At 55.0% G+C, this 17303-nt stretch overlaps 1 protein-coding gene across 2 annotated transcripts; it reads right to left on the bottom strand.

Annotated features, from left to right (window-relative positions):
* Window positions 1-486: 486 nt before the first annotated feature.
* On the bottom strand, window positions 487-15407 carry Samd14 (sterile alpha motif domain containing 14). Of its 2 annotated transcripts, XM_076871701.1 has the most exons (10): window positions 15340-15407; window positions 11953-12007; window positions 4957-5123; window positions 4265-4553; window positions 3243-3330; window positions 3087-3161; window positions 2846-3005; window positions 1697-1816; window positions 1447-1602; window positions 487-642 (listed from the first exon to the last, which is right to left on the bottom strand). In XM_076871701.1, exons 2-10 carry the CDS (start codon window positions 11993-11995, stop codon window positions 487-489), a joined length of 1254 nt encoding a protein of 417 aa, XP_076727816.1. In that variant the 5' UTR covers window positions 11996-12007; window positions 15340-15407. The 2 variants fall into 2 exon arrangements, with proteins under 2 accessions (XP_076727816.1, XP_076727817.1); XM_076871702.1 differs by lacking the exons at window positions 4957-5123; window positions 15340-15407 and having other exon boundaries at window positions 11953-11964.
* Window positions 15408-17303: the final 1896 nt, after the last annotated feature.

A 17303-nucleotide genomic window follows, 5' to 3' on the forward strand; every position in this document is an offset into this window, starting at 1 on the left:
CCAACACAGCCACCTTGAAGAGCTGGAGAGGCACAGCTCTGTCCCCTGCTGAGATGCCCAGACTACCCTCTGAGCCTGAAGACCCTGCCAGGTGCAGGGCCTCTGGGAGACAGGCAGGCACCTTCATGCCCAGCACCACCCTGGCCTGAGGACATGGGGCCAGCCTGACCCTGGCTCCTCTGGGCTTCTGGACTTAACTTCAGCCCTGGCCTCTCTGTCCCCCTTCCCTTCAGCTGCTACCTGCCTCCCCCAGGAACTCTGTGCCAAACAAGTCCTCAGAATCGGATTTATTACTGGGCCCTCTCCCTGGGGTCTCCCTTCCCGGGGACTCTGGGTCCAGACAGAGTGAGAGAGGGCACGTGCCCCCAAGAGTGTGGGGCTAGGCCAGCCCAAGCCTGGCACCCAGGCCCACCCCCCTGGTGAGGCCTGTGCCCGCTGAGCCTGGTGGCTGCCCGCACCCAGGTGCCAGTGCCACCCTGCCCGCCCCTAGCTCTTCTTGGCCTCCTGCTCCCGGCGCCGCAGCTTCTCCCGCTGCCTTGCAGCCTTCTCCTGGGCCTTGCGCTCCTTCTCCGCAGCTGCTGCCAGTTCCTTCAACTTCCGCTTCACTAGCGCCCGGTCATGCGAGTTGCTGAGCCCCAGGCTCTGGGGGGAAAATCCCAGGGTGGAGGAGAGCATCCCAGAACCTTCCAGGTTCAGCTCCAGCCAATACAAGCCCAGGGCTTCCTTCTGTCCCAGTGATACACCCTGAAGGGCAGCCTCTGCCTCCTACTGTGACTCGCCCAGGGATCGGAAGCCTCAGTGAGAGTGTGGAATTGGAGTGGTTGGGAGAGATGAGGCTTGAGGTGGGCCTCCCCATCCGTGTCCTCCCTCCCTCCACTTGGGGTTTCAGCCTCCACACAACCCTGCCCCACCTGCTGAGGCCCAAAGATGGGGAGTGACTTGCTCAAGGTCACAGAGCTGGTCGGTGGCCAAGGCCCCTCCCCACTACCCCTAAGCAACTCAGATGACAGCTGGAGACAGGCTGGGAACCTTCCAGCAGAGTTCAGAGGCCACTCCGCAAACCGTCCCCATGACACATCACTACCGCTAGCCTCTGAGACTGAGAATGGGGCAGAGCTGACCAGGGGAGAGGCTTGGCTTCCTATGATACTGGAAAACTCAAGTTCCAGAGGTCAGATGACCGTCCCAAAGGGAAAGGTCAGCCTGGAGGCTTGGGCTGGAGCTAGATGATCAAGCTCAAGTGGTGGGCTTGGATTTCCAGCTGGACTGGGGTCCCCTACCAGACCCCTCTAGGACCATGCCTAGAGGTCAGAGGTCACAGCAGTGGCTGGAGAGCGGAAAGGCAGCTCAGGAGGCTGGGCCGAGGGTCAAAGTAGCATGAGGAGTTCCCCAACCTCAAGGTTGCCTCAAGCTCTGTGTGGTCATGACCTTTGCACTCTGACCTACCTTCAGTTTGCTTCCGTCCAGCTGCAGGAGTTGTGGCCCATCCACTTGCCGGGCCGCAAACTCAGCGGCGTACTGCTCCAGATTGAGGCTATGCAGCCACTGGCCCACCTGCTGGCTGGTCCAGTGCTGGACAGTAGGGAGGGGCTCATCCAGGAACTGGGACAGAGACGAGTAGAATGTGGGGAGAGGCTCGGCCGCAGCCTGCACACTCAGCAGGACTCCAGCCGGCATGGCGGCCAGCCTCACTCACCTCATCTGAAGACTGGGACAACGTGTGGTAGGGGTAGGAACACTTGGCCTCCTGCCGGGGACCACTCGGGATCTTGGGGCTGCTGCTGGGTGGCGTGGAGTCGTCACTCAGGGTGGATTCCTATATGGGAAAGGGTGTGTGCTGATGAGGAAGGGAGCCCCCTGGAGCCCACCACCCTGTCTACATGGAGCTGAAGTCCCGGACTAGGCACCCGAAGTTGCTCAGTGCCCTCTGAGCACAAGCTGGGAGCTGGGCAAACACAGGACATGGTGACTTGTGTGACATGTCATGACCTGGGGCCTTTGAGAGGCAGGCAGCCATCTAGGGGCACAGGGCTAGAACTAAGCCAGACAGAAGAACTGGCAGGAATAGAGGTGTTAGGCTCAGTGCTGCTTCCTACAAGAAGCCCACCAGGACTTCCTCAGGTTGGGTCAGTTGTCCTTGGGACCTGACTCCTGTGTCAACTCGCTGGTAGACGCCCTCACTGGATTATCAGTTCTATAAGGGCCTATGCTGGATCTTGCCCACCACAGTGTCCCCAGGGCTGGGGGTCATGGAGCTTTGCAATGAAATCTGTGCAAGTCAGTGATCAGGTCTCCTCTGTGGGGGCCTTCATTTGTCATCTGTACAATAGAGGAGTGAGCCTGCCTCCACCACCTCACTGTTAAAGCAAAAAGGTGTGCTTGGGGCATGGTGACCTGGAGAGTGCCGATGAACATGAGCACACACTCAGTGTGGCTTCTGTCCCTGGGCTTGCTCCTCCTGCAGGGCTATGAACTCTCAGAGCACCCGGCTGGGGTCCTGTTCACCTCTATATCTCTGAAGCTTCACCCCACAAGCAGGTGGCCCAACTCCTAACAGGGTGTCATGTCAGACCTGAGTCAGGCAGGGGGGTTAGCAGGCAGGGAGACCCCAGGCAGGGTGAACTGCAGGGCCCCAGTGTCAGAGATGCGGGAGGCCATGAATGAGTGAGGCAATGAACTACTGAGACGAGTGAATGAATTCAGGTGACGATAGAGTCATGGAACACACAGTGGCTCTGAGGTGGACAAATGGATTCTAGGAAGGCCTGGATCCCTATCTGACTAGGGTGTAGTATGTCACCTGAATCCAGGGTCCAGTTTGGGGGCAAGAAAGTCCTGGGATTACCTGTGACGCTGACTTCTTGGGACTGAACCCCTCATGTTTAGGGGAGCAGGCAGGAGAAGTGACGTTGCCTGAGGACGCTGAACCCTTGCCGCTGTCTGTGAACCAGGAAAAGGGCAGGAACGGGGAGGCCCCTGACCGGCCAGACCCTTCCACTGACTCCCTGTGAAGAGAGCATCCAGCATGGGTGTGGACACCAAGGGGAGGCTGGGAGCTGACGGTGGGCACTGTGGGCACCTCTTACCTGCTGCCCATGGACAGGCGGTTGCTGCCCTTCTCCTTCCGGCTCTTGCCAGTGGATGCTCGACGGAGGGTGACCCTGTGGGGAGGGCAGGGGAGTGGCAGAGCTGCTCTTACCCCAGCAGCTCCAGCTCTGCACCGTGGCCCCTCCTTCACTCACCCCAGGTCCAGAAACTTCCGGCGCGTCTTCTTATCTAGACCGATGGTGGGGCTGGCAGGCTCAGGAGGGCTGGCATCCCGACTGTCATCTTTCGGGGACAGGGGGAGCAAAGAGCCAGTACAGTGGCTTGCCTATCTTCTCTGGTGGGTTGGCATATTCTTGACTTAGATCAGCCACCCTGGCTCTGGTGTCCTTCACTAGCTGTGTGATCTAGGATAAGTCACTTTTTCCTCTGAGATTCTGTCATTTCAAATGTGGGGGTAATAACCTCTGACCATGTCATGGTACCTTTGGGATGCATAGGAAAGACTCTGACAAATCGTAAATCACTTTACAAATTGACAAGGTAGGGACCACTACTATTTTTTGGGGGGAGTGTAAGTTCTGGGGATAGAACTCAGGGGCACTCAACCACTGAGCCACATCCCCAGCCCTATTTTGTATTTTATTCAGAGACAGGGTCTCACTGAGTTGCTTACTGTCTTGTTTTTTGCCGAGGCTGCCTTTGAACTCGCTATCCTCCTGCCTCAGCCTCCCAAGCCTCTGGGACTACAGGCGTGTGACATGGCGCCCGGTGGATCACTACTATTTACTGTTAACTTTAGCCTTCCAATCTTGGCTCAAATGTCACTTCCTCAGAGGAGTCTTTGATGATGCTCTCAAATAGGTCAGACACCCTGATAACGGGCACTTCCATCGCCATGCACATTTCCTGCGTAGCAATCATTACACTTTGTAACTGCACATTTAATTAAGGGGTGATTCGATTGTTGCTCCTCTAAACTACACACCCCAGAAGGACAAGGACTGCCTCAATTTTCTCTATTTGTGCCCCAGGATCCAGCAGTGTCTGGCACATAGTAATTCCTCTGTAAAGGAATGAATGAACCTTGGTGTTCATTCTCCCCACCTCCCCATGGCCACCCAGTTCCACTGGGGCAGCCACTGCCTCCTGTCGCGGGGCGCGGCTGGGGAAGCTGCGGTGGCTGTGCGCACCGGCAGGGGGCGCCGCCCGCCCTCACCTTCGCTGTGCGGCTCCGCGCGCGGGTGGCGGCGTATGAAGCTGGGCGAGCTGTCCGAGGAGGGTGCTGAGCGCGGCGGCGAGCTGGAGGCGGCAGCCAGGCCCTCGTGGGAGGCCGCGTTGTGCAGGGGCCGATAGCGTGTGAGCGGCGACGGCGGCGGCTCGTCCTCGTCCAGACTGCGCCGCAAACCAGGAGGCTCCAGGCAGAAAGAGCCCCCGCCCGGGGAGCCAGGGCCCGAGTGCAAAGGCGAGCGCAGCCGGTGCAGGGGACTCGCGCAGCCATCGGTCACCTGAGGGAGGGGACAGCCGTTCATCCTCCCCACTGTTCTGGAGCCCTGGCTCCTGAGTCCTTTTGGGATCTGGAGGGAAGGTCTCCCGGTGAGCTGCATAGGGAAGGGCTGAGATCCCCGGCCTTGCTAGCTATTATTGTGACCAATACTGAACCTGTGCTGGCCTCAGCTTCCTGATCTGCAAGCTGGGTCTTGGGGCACAACCAAGGCAAATGGAGCTTCTACTTTAATAGGAGGAGCTGGCCAGAAGTGAAGTGCGCTGACATTTGGCAGCATTATTATTACATCAGTTCTCTGGGAATGAGGCTTCCCCCAAGGGCAGGGAAAGCCCAGGGGAAAGAGAGGTGTATGGGTGTGGGTGTGGGTGTGGGTGTGGGTATGGGTGGGTGGGTGTTGCCCCAACCTTGCCTCCAGGCCCATCTGAACCTTCACCATCCTCAGCAGAGCTGGCACTGTCCCGAAGCCTGGAGCGGGATGGCCGGTGTCTTCGGCCCTTGGCCAGCAGCTGGGCCCGGGCCTTGTGTAAACTGCTGTCCAGTCTGGCGGTCTCTGGCACAGCCAAGTCCAGATCTGCAAACCAGGTGAATGGGCAGAGACCAGTCACCTGAAGGTGGCGAGCCCAGAGGTCCACCTTGTTCACACCCCAGGCATTAAGCCAGTACTTCTGAGTGCCAGGCACTGCAAGTCCAGGGGAGATGGAAATCAGGGCCCCCCTCCGCAGGCTGAGGGAGAGCTAATCATGTCAGCACGTAAGTACAGCCTGCATAGAGGCACGGAGCAGCCGTGTTTGGAGGGGTCAGAGGGGGAAACGCGAACCCAGCTCCTAAGGTCTGGAGGGGAGTTTCCAAATGACTAGGTAGCATATGCAATGCTGAAAGTAGGGAAGCGGGGATGGCACCTCAAGGGGTGGTGGGAGGGAAGCTCTGTAGGGAGAGGAACTGGATGAGGCTGCAGACATCATGGTGATCGTGGCTACCACTTAAGAAGCAACTACAATGCACCAGACACTACAACCATCATCTGTCATTCAAAACAACTCTGAGAGCCAGGTGTGGTGGCACATGCCTAGAATCCCAGCAACTGGGGAGGCTGAGGCAGGAGGATCACAAGTTCAAGGCCAGCTTCACAATTTATCAGGGTCCTAAGCAACTCAGTGAGATCCTGTCTCAAAATTTAAAAAATTAAAGGAAAAAAAGAAAGGGCTGGGGATGTGGCTCAGTGGTTAAGTGCCCCTGGGGTTCAATCCTTGGTACAAAAAAAAAAAAAAAAAAGAAAGAAAGAAAGAAAAGAAAAACAACAACCCTGGGAGGGGAGGCCCCCACAGCTACTACACACACTGTACAAACTGAGGCTCAAAAAGGTCGAGTCACTTGACTGAGCCATCAGCTTGCAGTCCTCTGGGATTTGAGCCTGACTAGACTGGCTCCAGAAACTGGCCCTGTGGGGACACTTGCTGTGTCACTCTTAGGGTAGTATTCAGAGAGAACACTGGTGAGCATTTGGGGGCCTGCATTTGAAGTGAGGCCAAGGGACTCCCACAAGCCAGTGGCAGTGGCAGGAAGAAAGTCCCCACAGGCCTCTGAAGCCTGTCCTTGCCATCCAGGGGTCTGTGGCCCAGTGCGAGGTCCTGCATGATGACCCCAAGGAGGAGCAGGCAAACGCAGTGGGTCACACACAAAAGCACTTATGGATCAGTTTCACTTTTTGTGTACCTACCTGAGAATGGTGCCCTCACGCTGGACTGCACTTGACCTTGGCTTTAAGACTCTTCCTGCGCCTCAGCATGGTTCAACCCTTTCCTCTCCACACCTCCCTTGGAATCTGGGACCCCATTCCATCCCTCACACACACCCTTGTCCTCCTTGTTCCTCCCTCTTTTCTGTAAACACCCCCAAACACACCTGCCTTAATGGCCACTTATGCCTATTTCTAGCTGACTGCTCCCCTGAATTCCAAGCCCAGGCACTTGGGCCATGTCCAGGGAACTTGCAGTAACAAAGGACCCCAGACACCTCCAACTCAATACATCAAAACAAACCCTCTGCCTTGCCTCAGACTGCTCACTTCTCTGACTCCCTGAAAGGTCCTACTGCCCACCTAAGCCGCCCAGGTCAGGCAGCTCTAGGCTACCGTCCTCCCTCATCCCCACGCCCAGCTGGAAATTCGTAGGTCCAACTGTCCACTCAGCACTTCCGCTGACATGTCCAGTGGGCTCCTTCCTCTTCCACACCAAAACCCAACCTGTGGCTCTGCCTCCCCATAGCTGCCCCCCAGGCTCCCCAGTTTGATAGCTCCACCAGTTCCGTTGCTCAAGTCAACGCCCCCAGAGTCATCCTTGACTTCTTTCTCTCCCATCCTACAAACGGATCCAGCCAGAATTCCTGTTGGCTCTACTTTCAAAATATATCTAGACATACTGAAATATTTATGGTGAAGTGATATGATGTTTTGGATTCTGTTCAAAATAATCCAGAGCAATGAGGGCAGAGAGTGGGAGGGACAGAGGCAAAACAAGACTGGCTGTGAGTCGGCGCTTGTTGAAGTGGGGTGACCTGGACATGAGCACATGGCAGAGTACACTGCACTCTTCTTTACTTCCTCTTTTTTTTTTTTTTTTTCTTTTTTGGTACCAGGGACTGAACAAAGGGGTACTTAACTAATGAGCCACATGCCCAGCCACTTTTTTATATTTTATTTTGAGACAGGGTCTCGCTGAGTTGCTTAGGACCTTGCTAAATTGCTGAGGCTGGCTTTGAACTTATGATCCTCCTGCCTCAGCCTCCTGAGCCTCTGGGATTACAGGCGTGCAACCGGCACTCTTCTCCACTTCTGGACATGGTTGGGAGCTGGGGATGTAGCTCAGCAGTAGGGTGCTTGCCTATCATGTGCAAGGCCCCCGTACCACCAAGGAAAACATTATGGTTGAGACTTTTCAAAACATACTGTTTATGATTGAGTCTACACACACTCATCCATGCACACAAGGACAGGAAAGAGAAGAGGAGGGCGGGGAGCAAGCAGGTACCTACTTACAGCGAGGTACCATCATCTCTTGCCTTGTTTATTATAAAAAACAAAACAAAACAAAAAAAACCTCCCCCCTTCTTTTCCCACATACAGTCCTTCTGCAGCACACAGCCTGTGTGATCCTAATGAAACCCAACGTTCTGTCACTCCTCTGCTCAGAGCTTCTGCTCTTCTCCCTCCCTCCAGCAACCCTTCCTCACGGAAATCCAGCCTGCACCTCAGGGCCTTTGCATGTCTCTCCTCCTACAGAGTCCTCGGCTAGATTTCTACTTGCTTATCTCCCTCACCTCCTTCAGGTCTTTGCTCAATTTCACACCGAGGCCCTTCAGACCACTCAGTTGATATCACCTTCCCACACACACTCCAAAAGCCCACTCCATGTTTCTTTCCACATCATCTATCACTTTCTGGCATATTGTGTATTCATTAGAATGTCAGCTCCACAAGGACAGATTTTTCTCTATTTTGTTCACTACCCCAGATGCAGAACAATGCCTGGTACATAGTACACTAGTAGGTGCTTAGTAAATACTTGTTTTTCATTTTGTTTGTTTTTGCAGTAATCAGGTCCTCACACATGCTAGGCAAATGCTCTATCACCGAGCTACACTTCCGCCCCTTTTTATTTTGAGATAGGTTCCCACTGAATTGCTGAGACTGGCCTCAAACTTGTCATCTTCTTGCCCCAGACTTGTAATTTTTTTATTATTATTTAATTTTAGTCCTGGACATTAGACCAGGGGTGCTTTGCCACCAAACTACATCCCCTTGCCTATTTTACTTTTTAATTTGAGACACAATCTCGCTAAGTTACTAAGGGTCTTGCTAAATTGCTGAGGCTGGCGTCGAACTTGCAATCTTCTTGCTTCAGCCTCCAGAGTGGCTGGGATTACAGGAGTGCGCCATCATGCCAACATTGTTGTAAGCACTCTTTTAATAAAAGAAGGAAGTTCTGTTGACTGGCCTTTCTTGCACACGTCGGGCAGCCTGTCCTCCCCATCCAGACTGCACTATCTCAGCTCAGGCCTTTGATAGTGCCCCCACCTCTGCCAGCGGCTGCCATCCCAGAGCGTGGCTTCTGCATCTGGGTACACTTCCCTTCTCGCACCTTCCACAGGTTAGAAGGAACTTTCTAAAGCACATTTCTTGCCATGTCCCCTACTCTCCTGCTTTGAAACCCTCTGGGGTCTGTGGGGGGTGGTGATGGGGTGGATCCCAAAGCCAATATAAAGTCCAGCTCCGGAGCCTCAGCCCTGCATCAAGACCTGGAGACCCAGCCCCCCTTTCCGAGTTTCCTGAACTCCTCCTGCGCTAGACTCTTCTACCACACCTCAGGTAAGAGCACAGGCTCCGGAGCTGCATGGCCCAGGCTAAGGGCACTTCAGTCACTTGCTGTCTGGGTGATCCTGGACAAGGTACTTACATTGGGTGCTGGCTCCCTCATCTGTAAAAAGGGGCCAAACTAGCAGTGTCTTACTGAGAGCCTTGTCATGAACATTAAGTAGAATCATCCATATAAAGTGCTTCATCATAATGCCTGCGACTTGGCATTTGCTGCTGATGGTGTGAGCATGTCACTACCCCAGTTTTGTTTTGTACCAGGCCTTGTCCTACACCCGGGGTGGTGAACAATGCTCACACCATCATGATGGTGAACTGCTTACACCAACCTGTATTTCTGCCTGCCTTTGCCTCCATCCCCACCTGCCCCAGCCCTCCCTCAGTGCCACAACTCCACCCTTCTTTGTCTGGCTGACTAACACACCCCTCCTCTTCCCACCTCCTCTGGCCTCACAGGATGATGACCTTTGTTTGTTTCTGGTGCTTTCAGGATAAGGGCCCCCACTTGCTCCCATCAGAGAAATCAAGCTCCCTAAGGATAGTGACGTGGTCTGCCTTGTTCTTTGCTGACTCTCCCCAGAGCCTTGCATGGAACCTGGCACCTATTAGGAGCCTGTGGATCTTTCTGGAATGGCTGAAGAGACAAGGATGGCCTGAGGGCTGCTACTCATCTTAGACAGCCAGGCTGAGGCCTGGGTGACACTAAAGAGCTGAGGTAATAGAAAGACCCAGAGTCTTCTACGGAGAGGGAATGGTGCAGGCTTGGGCTTGGAGTGTCTGAGGAGCAGCCAGGGCACTGGTGCAGCCTGCAAAGAGGAGCCAGGAGTGGGCTGGCGAAAGGGGATGATGGACACAGAGAGGCTGCTGCAGCTGACCAGGGGCAGTGAGCAGCTAAGGGCTCTGACGGGGTAGATGCTGGCTTAAGGACTGATTTTTTGGACCCAGGCTTGGCTCAATTCTCTGGCCCCGCAGCTGCATTTGCTTTGCTTCTGGTGTCCACAGCCCCTGGGCTGAAGTGGGGAGGGGTCCTCCTTTCTCAGCCCTTGGACCCCCTCACCCAGACTCCCCAGGCGTGGCCTGGTATCAGCAAGCCCTGAAGACCAAACCGCGGAAGAGGCAGAGCTACTCCCCATTGGGCTCTTCCGTGCCAGGCCCTCATCTAAGTGCTTCACAATTACTCGCTCATTTGACCTCCCACAACCCAGGAGGAAGGGACACTACCAATCCCCAGGGCAGCCTTAATTTGCCTGAGGGCATAGAGCTGGTAAGATCCTGCCAGGGCTAAAGACAGACAGTCTGGCATATCTGTAACCACCAAATACACTACATCCTTTCTGAAGCACAAATGGGAGCAACTTTGAGTCAACTCCTGATTTTATGGGTTGGGAAGCTGAAGGTCAAGGAAGAAAGGTTTGGCCTGGGTAGGAGGGAGTTAAGGATGGTGTCCAGGTCTCCTGGCTCCCAGACCTGTACTCTTGCACCCTCTACCCTCCTGTCACTCAGCTGGTGCTCAGCCAACCTGTGCCAAAGAGAAGGGCCCTCTGCTCTGGACTCTGGGCACCAAGGTCACCCTCCATGGGACAGTTTAGAGGGCAAAGGGAATCCTGGTGGTTTCAAAGTTTTTGTTTTGTTTTGGGCACTGGGGATTGAACTCAGTCAGGGGCACTCCACCACTGAGCCACATCCCCAGGCCTATTTTGTATTTTACTTAGAGACAGGGTTTCACTGAGTTGTTAGCACCTTGCTTTTTGCTGAGGCTGGCTTTGAACCTGGGATCCTCCTGTCTCAGCCTCCTGACCTGCTGGGATTACAGGCATGTGCAATTCTACCCTGACAGTTTAGAAGTTGTGAAGCGAGGTCACCCAGCCTCTCCTGGACCCCTTGGTCTACTAGGCCCCTCAACCCCTTCTTCCACCTCTTGCCATTCCCTGCTCCCTCCTCTGTGCCCCCTCTTCTTCCCTCCTGCCCTGGGCAGTAGGAATAATGAATATTTAATTGCCTTTCCCATCAGGAAGCAAGGCCCAGCTATCTCAGTACAAAAGGGAAACAGGAAGGGCCTGGGTGAGGAGCAGAGGGTGGAGACTGGAGGGGGAGGGGAGGCAGGAAAGCCCAGGGGAGGGACAGCTCACCTGTTAAGCCAAGGGTTAGGCTGGGCCTGTGTGGGGACACAGGGACCCAGAGACTGAGGCCCAGGGGAGCCCCTGGGAGCCTGGGATGGGAAGCAGTGTTCCTCAGAAGCCAAGAGGCAGCAGCCCTGGTGTCACTGTGGCCAGGAGCAGTGACAGGGAAAAGAGAGGAGGAAGATGGATATAGGAAGGCAGGGGACAAGAAGCTGGGAGCCCCTTGGTGTTCCAGGTATAGGAGCCCCCCATGCCACACACCTTAATCCAGCTGGGAAACAGTTTCCCCACCCCAGGGCCTGCTAGGAATGACGCCCCAGTGGGGCAGTCAATTTCCAAATGAAGGTAAAGGTGACCATGCAGCACCCCATTTTGTGCTGAGGACAAGGCCATGCAGACCAGCATGTGGGGCCAACGTGGGGGTGTGAGGTTGTATGTGTGCTGCATTTGATTCCAGGGCAGAGCCCTGGAGTGAGGTCCCATGCACTATGCAGGTGACTAGGAGGTGATGCGTGTTGTCTGGGCTGGAATAGACAGGGATGGAGCACAGTGAGTCAGGCAGTCTGGGGTTCTAGCCCCAGGCCTGTCACCTAACTTATCATGTGATCTTTAGAGCAAGTCACTTTAACACTGCATTCTATGCTCCTTTTCCGTGAAACGGACAGACCTAATAGAAATGACACAGCGCACGTGAGACGGAGTATGTGGCCTGGTACCAGAGTAAGATAAGTAGATGAGGACCCACTAAGATAGTGGTGACAGAGCCAGGCCACAATACACACACACACACACACACACACACACACTGAACACCCAAAGGTCCACTCTCCCCCATTCCATGCCCAGTAGCCTTGGAAAGAAGTGCATTTTGGCTGTGTCTATTGGTAGAGATGGAGTCAAATAGAACTTACCAAAAACCTCATCTGCGGGTTCTCGGAGCTTTGAAGAAGCCATGACTCAAGAGAGCTGTGGAGACAAATGGAGAGAAAGAAAAAGAGACCCTGGATAAGAGGTTTGGGTTGGTCAAGTCAGGGGACAGGTCCATGGCTACACTTACTCCTGGTCTGCTGGCCCCTAACTTTCCCTCAAAGCTTTTCTTACAGCTCTGGGGGAGAAGCCATCTGAGTCCTCCTCTACACTGGGGGTGTCGGGGCAGCAGGCACAAGCAGAAGGGGATGGCTGAGCCAACCCCGAGCACAGATGCAGGCTGGCCCTGCAGTGGTCCAAGCCAACTGGCTGTTGCCGTCACACAGGACTCTTCACTGTCCTGGGGCCTTCCATCACTAGTATCCCCTAAAAAGCTTTCAATCATCATAAACTGTCCAACATCAAGTATAGAAGAAGTCGTGGAGATTATTAAATCCTATCCTCTCATTTTACAAACACAGAAACAGAAGAAGGAGTGGCTAACCCACAATCACATAGCAAGTTAGTGATAAATACAGAATCAGAGCCCAGGGTCTTCCAACCATCTACCTACCTATTTATCTACCCATCTGTTTGATCTATTTGATTATCCACCCATCCATCCAGTCATTCATCCATTCCTCCCCCTACCTGTCTAACATCCATCCCATCCATCCAATATTAACCTCAATCCATCCACCCACCCATCTTTGCAACTATCAGTTCTGTATCCGTCTTCTATCCACCATCCAATCCTGCTTCCCCCCTCCCCACCGTCCACTGGGGCCCTCACCACCTGCCTTTCTGAACATGAGCTGTTCAGGAAACTGGCACCATCAGCAGGGCCACTGTTCTAGGCAGACTCACAGTTCTCCCTGTTCTTGACAGACACACAGATGCAGGAGGGTATGAGGAGTACTCACAGCAGAACAGTGGACAGCCAATGCTCAGAGCATCAAGTATGTTCTGGGGAGGAGTGTGGATGGACCACATTATTTTGTTCTTGTTTGCTTATTTGGTGGGAAGCAGGAAGGGATGGCAGGTAGGGAAGCCGGATATAGCAGGTGAAAGCATTTGGACAGCGTTTCCTAGCAGATGTAGGGGAATACTGATGAGAAGACAAGGAGGAAGCCTGGGAGTCGCTGACGGTTTAAGGCAGGAACACTGCATAGCTAAGACATGATCTTCAGTTACTTCTAACACTCAGGTCCCTTAGAAAAAGGCAGGGCACTGGATTACACCATGTCCTTGACAGATGTGCAAAAGCTGCAGCACATACCTTCTGCCCCTCCTCCTCTGTTTTTAATGGTCTCACTGTGAGCCAGCCAGGCTTGAGATCTTAGTATCCCCACTTTTCAGATGTGAAAACTTGAGATGCAGAAGATAAGAAGCAGAACTCTGCCTTGACCCATGCCTGGTTCTCAGCACTATCTTGAGGGATGGCCTGAAATTCCTGGGGTACTCCTGAGGAAAAAACACCCCCTAGGGGAAGGGACAGGGTAGAGACAGGGGAGCTGGTATACACAGCCTGGGATTAGGGGAAGTATTAAACCATATTAAAACCACCTCCACCCCAGACACCATGGATACCTGGGGTTGAGCAGGGGAGGGGAGGGGTTGGTGATGCAGGGCCTCCAAGAACCTTCCCAACATTCTTGAACTCTGGGGATTAATAGTAGCCAAGATCTAGAATGGTTCTTCCTGCCCTGAGGGGTCAGATGAGAAGGGAGGCTACCCCAAAGAATAAACCAAATTCTCACACTGGATCACAAAGCCTTATCTGACACTAGGGCCCAGCTGTCCCCTCTTCCAGAAAGCTGTCATAGTAATTCTCCTGTCTATTTTTCTACATAGTTTCTAAACTCACCCTTCTCCAATCAGTGGGAAATGAAGAATTTTTCAGACTTCACTAATTCCCTACATGGGTCTTATCTCCCCATATCAGATGGGAGAGAGGCCATGTATTCCCCCATTAGAATAGGGTCTTTCAAGACAGGAGCTTCCCATCAGAATAGGGGTCCTCTGAGGGCATCAGTGGTGTCTCCTCTTAGACACTGAGAAGGGAAAGCTCATGTGCTCTTTATTCAAGGACCCAGTCCAGGACTGAGACCCTCTTGTGTGTGGAAGCCCCTTTCAGCACCCTCTGGGGTGAGCTAGGGCTTCCAGGTGGCACCCACTCTCAGTCCACCTGATTCAACACAAACTCCTTTTGCTTTTCCCTTCAACAGCCAGCTCCCTAGGGTGTATGAGGGGCCCAACCCTCCCTACACCGCCCCATGGAGAATTCTAGGGAAGCTTGATATGCAGAAGGTCACCAGACCCTGCCACCTCTCCTTCCAAAATTGAGTCTTGGAAAATTGGATACTCAACCTCACCCTCTTCCCTGGGTGAGAAGTGTACATGAGCACGTACACACACAGACACACACACAAACATACTCCTAGACAGGTAACAAGGGTAGAAATGAGCCTGCTCCTCTGGACAGCCACGTTACCATACCGTTCTCTTCCCCTACAACTTCCAGTTTCTGGAGGAGCATCAATGACCCCTGACTTTCTTCTGGGAGAAAGGGATGCAGGTGAGTTAAAAAATAAATCTGGTACCCAAGGGAAGGAGAAAGAGAAAGTAGAGGTGCACAATCTAGGGAGGAAGCAGGAGTAGGAACAAATAGTCACAGAGATTCGCAACGTCAAAGGGGGCTGAGAAGAAAGAGCCAAGAAAGAGCAGAATGGGGCCAGAAAAGCAGTGGAGAAGGCAGAGGGCTGAGAGCCCTGAGTGGGGCCCAGGGTAGGGTGCCAGAGAGCCACTGCCTATCGGCTAGAGGAAAGAAAAGGGCCCAGGAAGAGGGGAGAGAGAGAGAGAGACAGACAGACAGACACAGAGAAAGTGCAACTGGGAAGGCCAGACAGGATGGACTGTGGATCTAGGGAGGCTGTGCCCCTCCCTATGTGGCCAGTCTTCCACAGGCCCCAGGCTGGGGACAGCTTGCCGGAGTCTGACACCCCTCTTAAGCTCCGCAGGACAGCGGGTGGAGGTGGAGACGGCTACCTATTTCACTCCCAGGGCCCCTTTCCCTAATCACAGCGGGTGGCCAGTTTCTCTCCAACCCACCAGTCCAGCTCCTCGGTGGGAACGAAGGAGTTAAGCCCTCTACCCCTTCCCCCACACCAGTGGGTATTTTTTTTTATTATTAATTTCTCTGGGAGAGAGGGAGGGGATTAGGGACACAAATCCTATCTCCGCCCCCTCCCCTGACAGCCCAGCTCCCCAGCCCCGCGCGGTCCCCCTAGGGATAGGGGGAAAAGGTCCCTATCCCTTGGACCCATCCAACCCCACTCAGGCCAAGTGGCCGGCCCGGCTTCCCTGTCCACCCCGGGGGCCCGGTCTCTCACCTCTAGCATCGGTCATCTTCAGTGGCTGGCGCCTCGGGAACCCCTCAGGCCCATGGTGCTCAAGGCGGGGGCGGGCAGGAGTGGGGCGAGGGACCGTCACCCCGGCCGCGGGGGGCTCCGGGCTGGCTCACGACGCTCCATCCCGGGGTGGGGGGGAGGGTCGGCGGGGAGGGTCCCGCAGCCGGAGAGAAATGGAGAGCGGGGGCAGTTTGGGGGCAGAGGGAGGTTTGCAGGAAGCAGGAGCGCGGGCGGGGCTGGACCTGGAGACCTGACGGAAGGATGCTCCGTGTGTGCGTGCGTGTGCGTGTGTGTGTGTGTGAGTGTGTGTGAGTGTGTGAGTGTGAGAGAGCGCGAGGGAACGAGCGCGCGCGCGAGCGGAGGAGCGCCACCTCCCGCCCCGCCCCCGCCGGTCAGGCCGGTCGGGGCCTCGGCCTGGGAGGCGGATTCGCTCAGCGTCGCGTCCGCGGGGTCGACGGGGGTTCCCGGGAAGGGGCGTGCGGGGGCGCGTGGCGGGGAGGCCCGGCGCCCGGAGACAAAGAGCGGGCGGCAGGGGGCGGAGGCGGCGGGATCCGAGCGGAAGGAGGTGGCGGGCGCCTCGGCCGGCCCGGCCCGGGGTATCCCAGTTGCAGCTACTTCTCGGCCCGCACTGGAGCCGGCGGGAGACGCCACGCACTGGAGCCGGCGCGGGGGCAGGGGAGCGGCCGGGAGGCGGCCCCACTGGGCTTCCGCCCAGTCTGCAGGGTCCGTGAGGACTCCTGATTGACTCACTCACACACTCATTCAAAACACCCGCCCAGCAGCCAGCCCCGCGCTGAAGCCGGAGGGGACCGCAGTGAACCCAACCGACCCAGTCGAGGCCGAGGGCGCTGGCCGTGCAGCCCCGAGGACTGACGAGTTGGGAGGCCCTCCCGAGCCCGGGGCTGTGGGCCGGGTCTCAAGAGGACACTTCTGCCAGGAGGGAGAGAGCACGCGAGGGCGCCTGGTTGGTCTGGGGAGAGTGGACAGGGAGGATTCCTAGAGGAGGAGGATTCCTACAGGCCCATCGCCATAGGGGTTGCGGGTGAAGGGGCCAGAGGGGAAGACCAGCTGATGCTGCAAAGGAGCACGGGGAGGTTTGCGTTCCATTCTAGTAGCCATGGGGGAGGGAGGTGGAGAACGTTGACGGAGGAGAGAGGGGTGCGTTTTGGGAAGAACCCTTGGCTCCTCAGTAGAAAGCTAATTGCAGAGGACATTCTGAGGGCAAGAGCCCCTTCAAAAGAGGCTGTGAAGAAACAATAGTAGGGGGCAGGAAGAGTAAAGATCAAGTTGACAACTATCCAGGATATAGAAGTGAATCAAGTGGCAGGAATTGGAGGCTGGCTGGACAGAATTGAGGGAGAAGGAGGGATCTTGGATGGCTGTGGGTATTGGCTAGAGGCAGGAAGCCCTAGAGCTGGGTGGGGTAAAGGAGGGATGAGCTCAGACTTGGACCTGGTGAGCCAGCGGGAGGTGGTGGTGGAGGAAAGGTACCCAGGGAGATCATGTAATCAACAACTAGCTGCCATAGGCAGGGCTTGAGGTGTGTCAGGCACTCTACTAAGTACTTCTCAGATTATTAATGTCATCCTCACAATAAATCCATAAGGAAGGTGTTTGTTACCCCCTACCTTGGAGAAGCTAGAGGCTTAGAAGGAATAGAGAGGTAGAAGGAAAGTGGTTTAGGAGCAGGTGGTGAAGCTGGAGAAGGGTCTAGAATTCATGAGGCCAAAAGGTTAGAGAAGGAAAGCTCCCTCATGGCCCATCCATATCTGTAGTCTGAGGCCTCCAAGGGTCTGTGGCATGGAACTGTAGGTGAGGGCAGATCCTAGGAGATCTGTGGAAGTCTGGGACTCTCTGGGTATCTACAGGATCTGCTAGCAGCCATAGGTTGCTGAGGGGGTAGGGTCTCTGGTGACAGCCTGTTTGGGCTGTGTCTGGAGTCTTTT

The sequence above is a fragment of the Callospermophilus lateralis genome, chromosome 11 (assembly GCF_048772815.1).
Source record: "Callospermophilus lateralis isolate mCalLat2 chromosome 11, mCalLat2.hap1, whole genome shotgun sequence".
NCBI lineage: Eukaryota > Metazoa > Chordata > Mammalia > Rodentia > Sciuridae > Callospermophilus > Callospermophilus lateralis.

Excerpts from the sequence above, each read along its gene's own strand:
- Samd14 (XM_076871701.1), bottom strand. The coding sequence starts at position 11,995 with ATGGCTTCTTCAAAGCTCCGAGAACCCGCAGATGAGGTTTTTG. Across the intron at positions 4,554-4,956 it reads CAGATGGGCCTGGAGGCAAG|GTGACCGATGGCTGCGCGAG; the intron begins GTTGGGGCAACA and ends CCCCTCCCTCAG. Across the intron at positions 643-1,446 it reads TGGACGGAAGCAAACTGAAG|AGCCTGGGGCTCAGCAACTC; the intron begins GTAGGTCAGAGT and ends TTTTCCCCCCAG.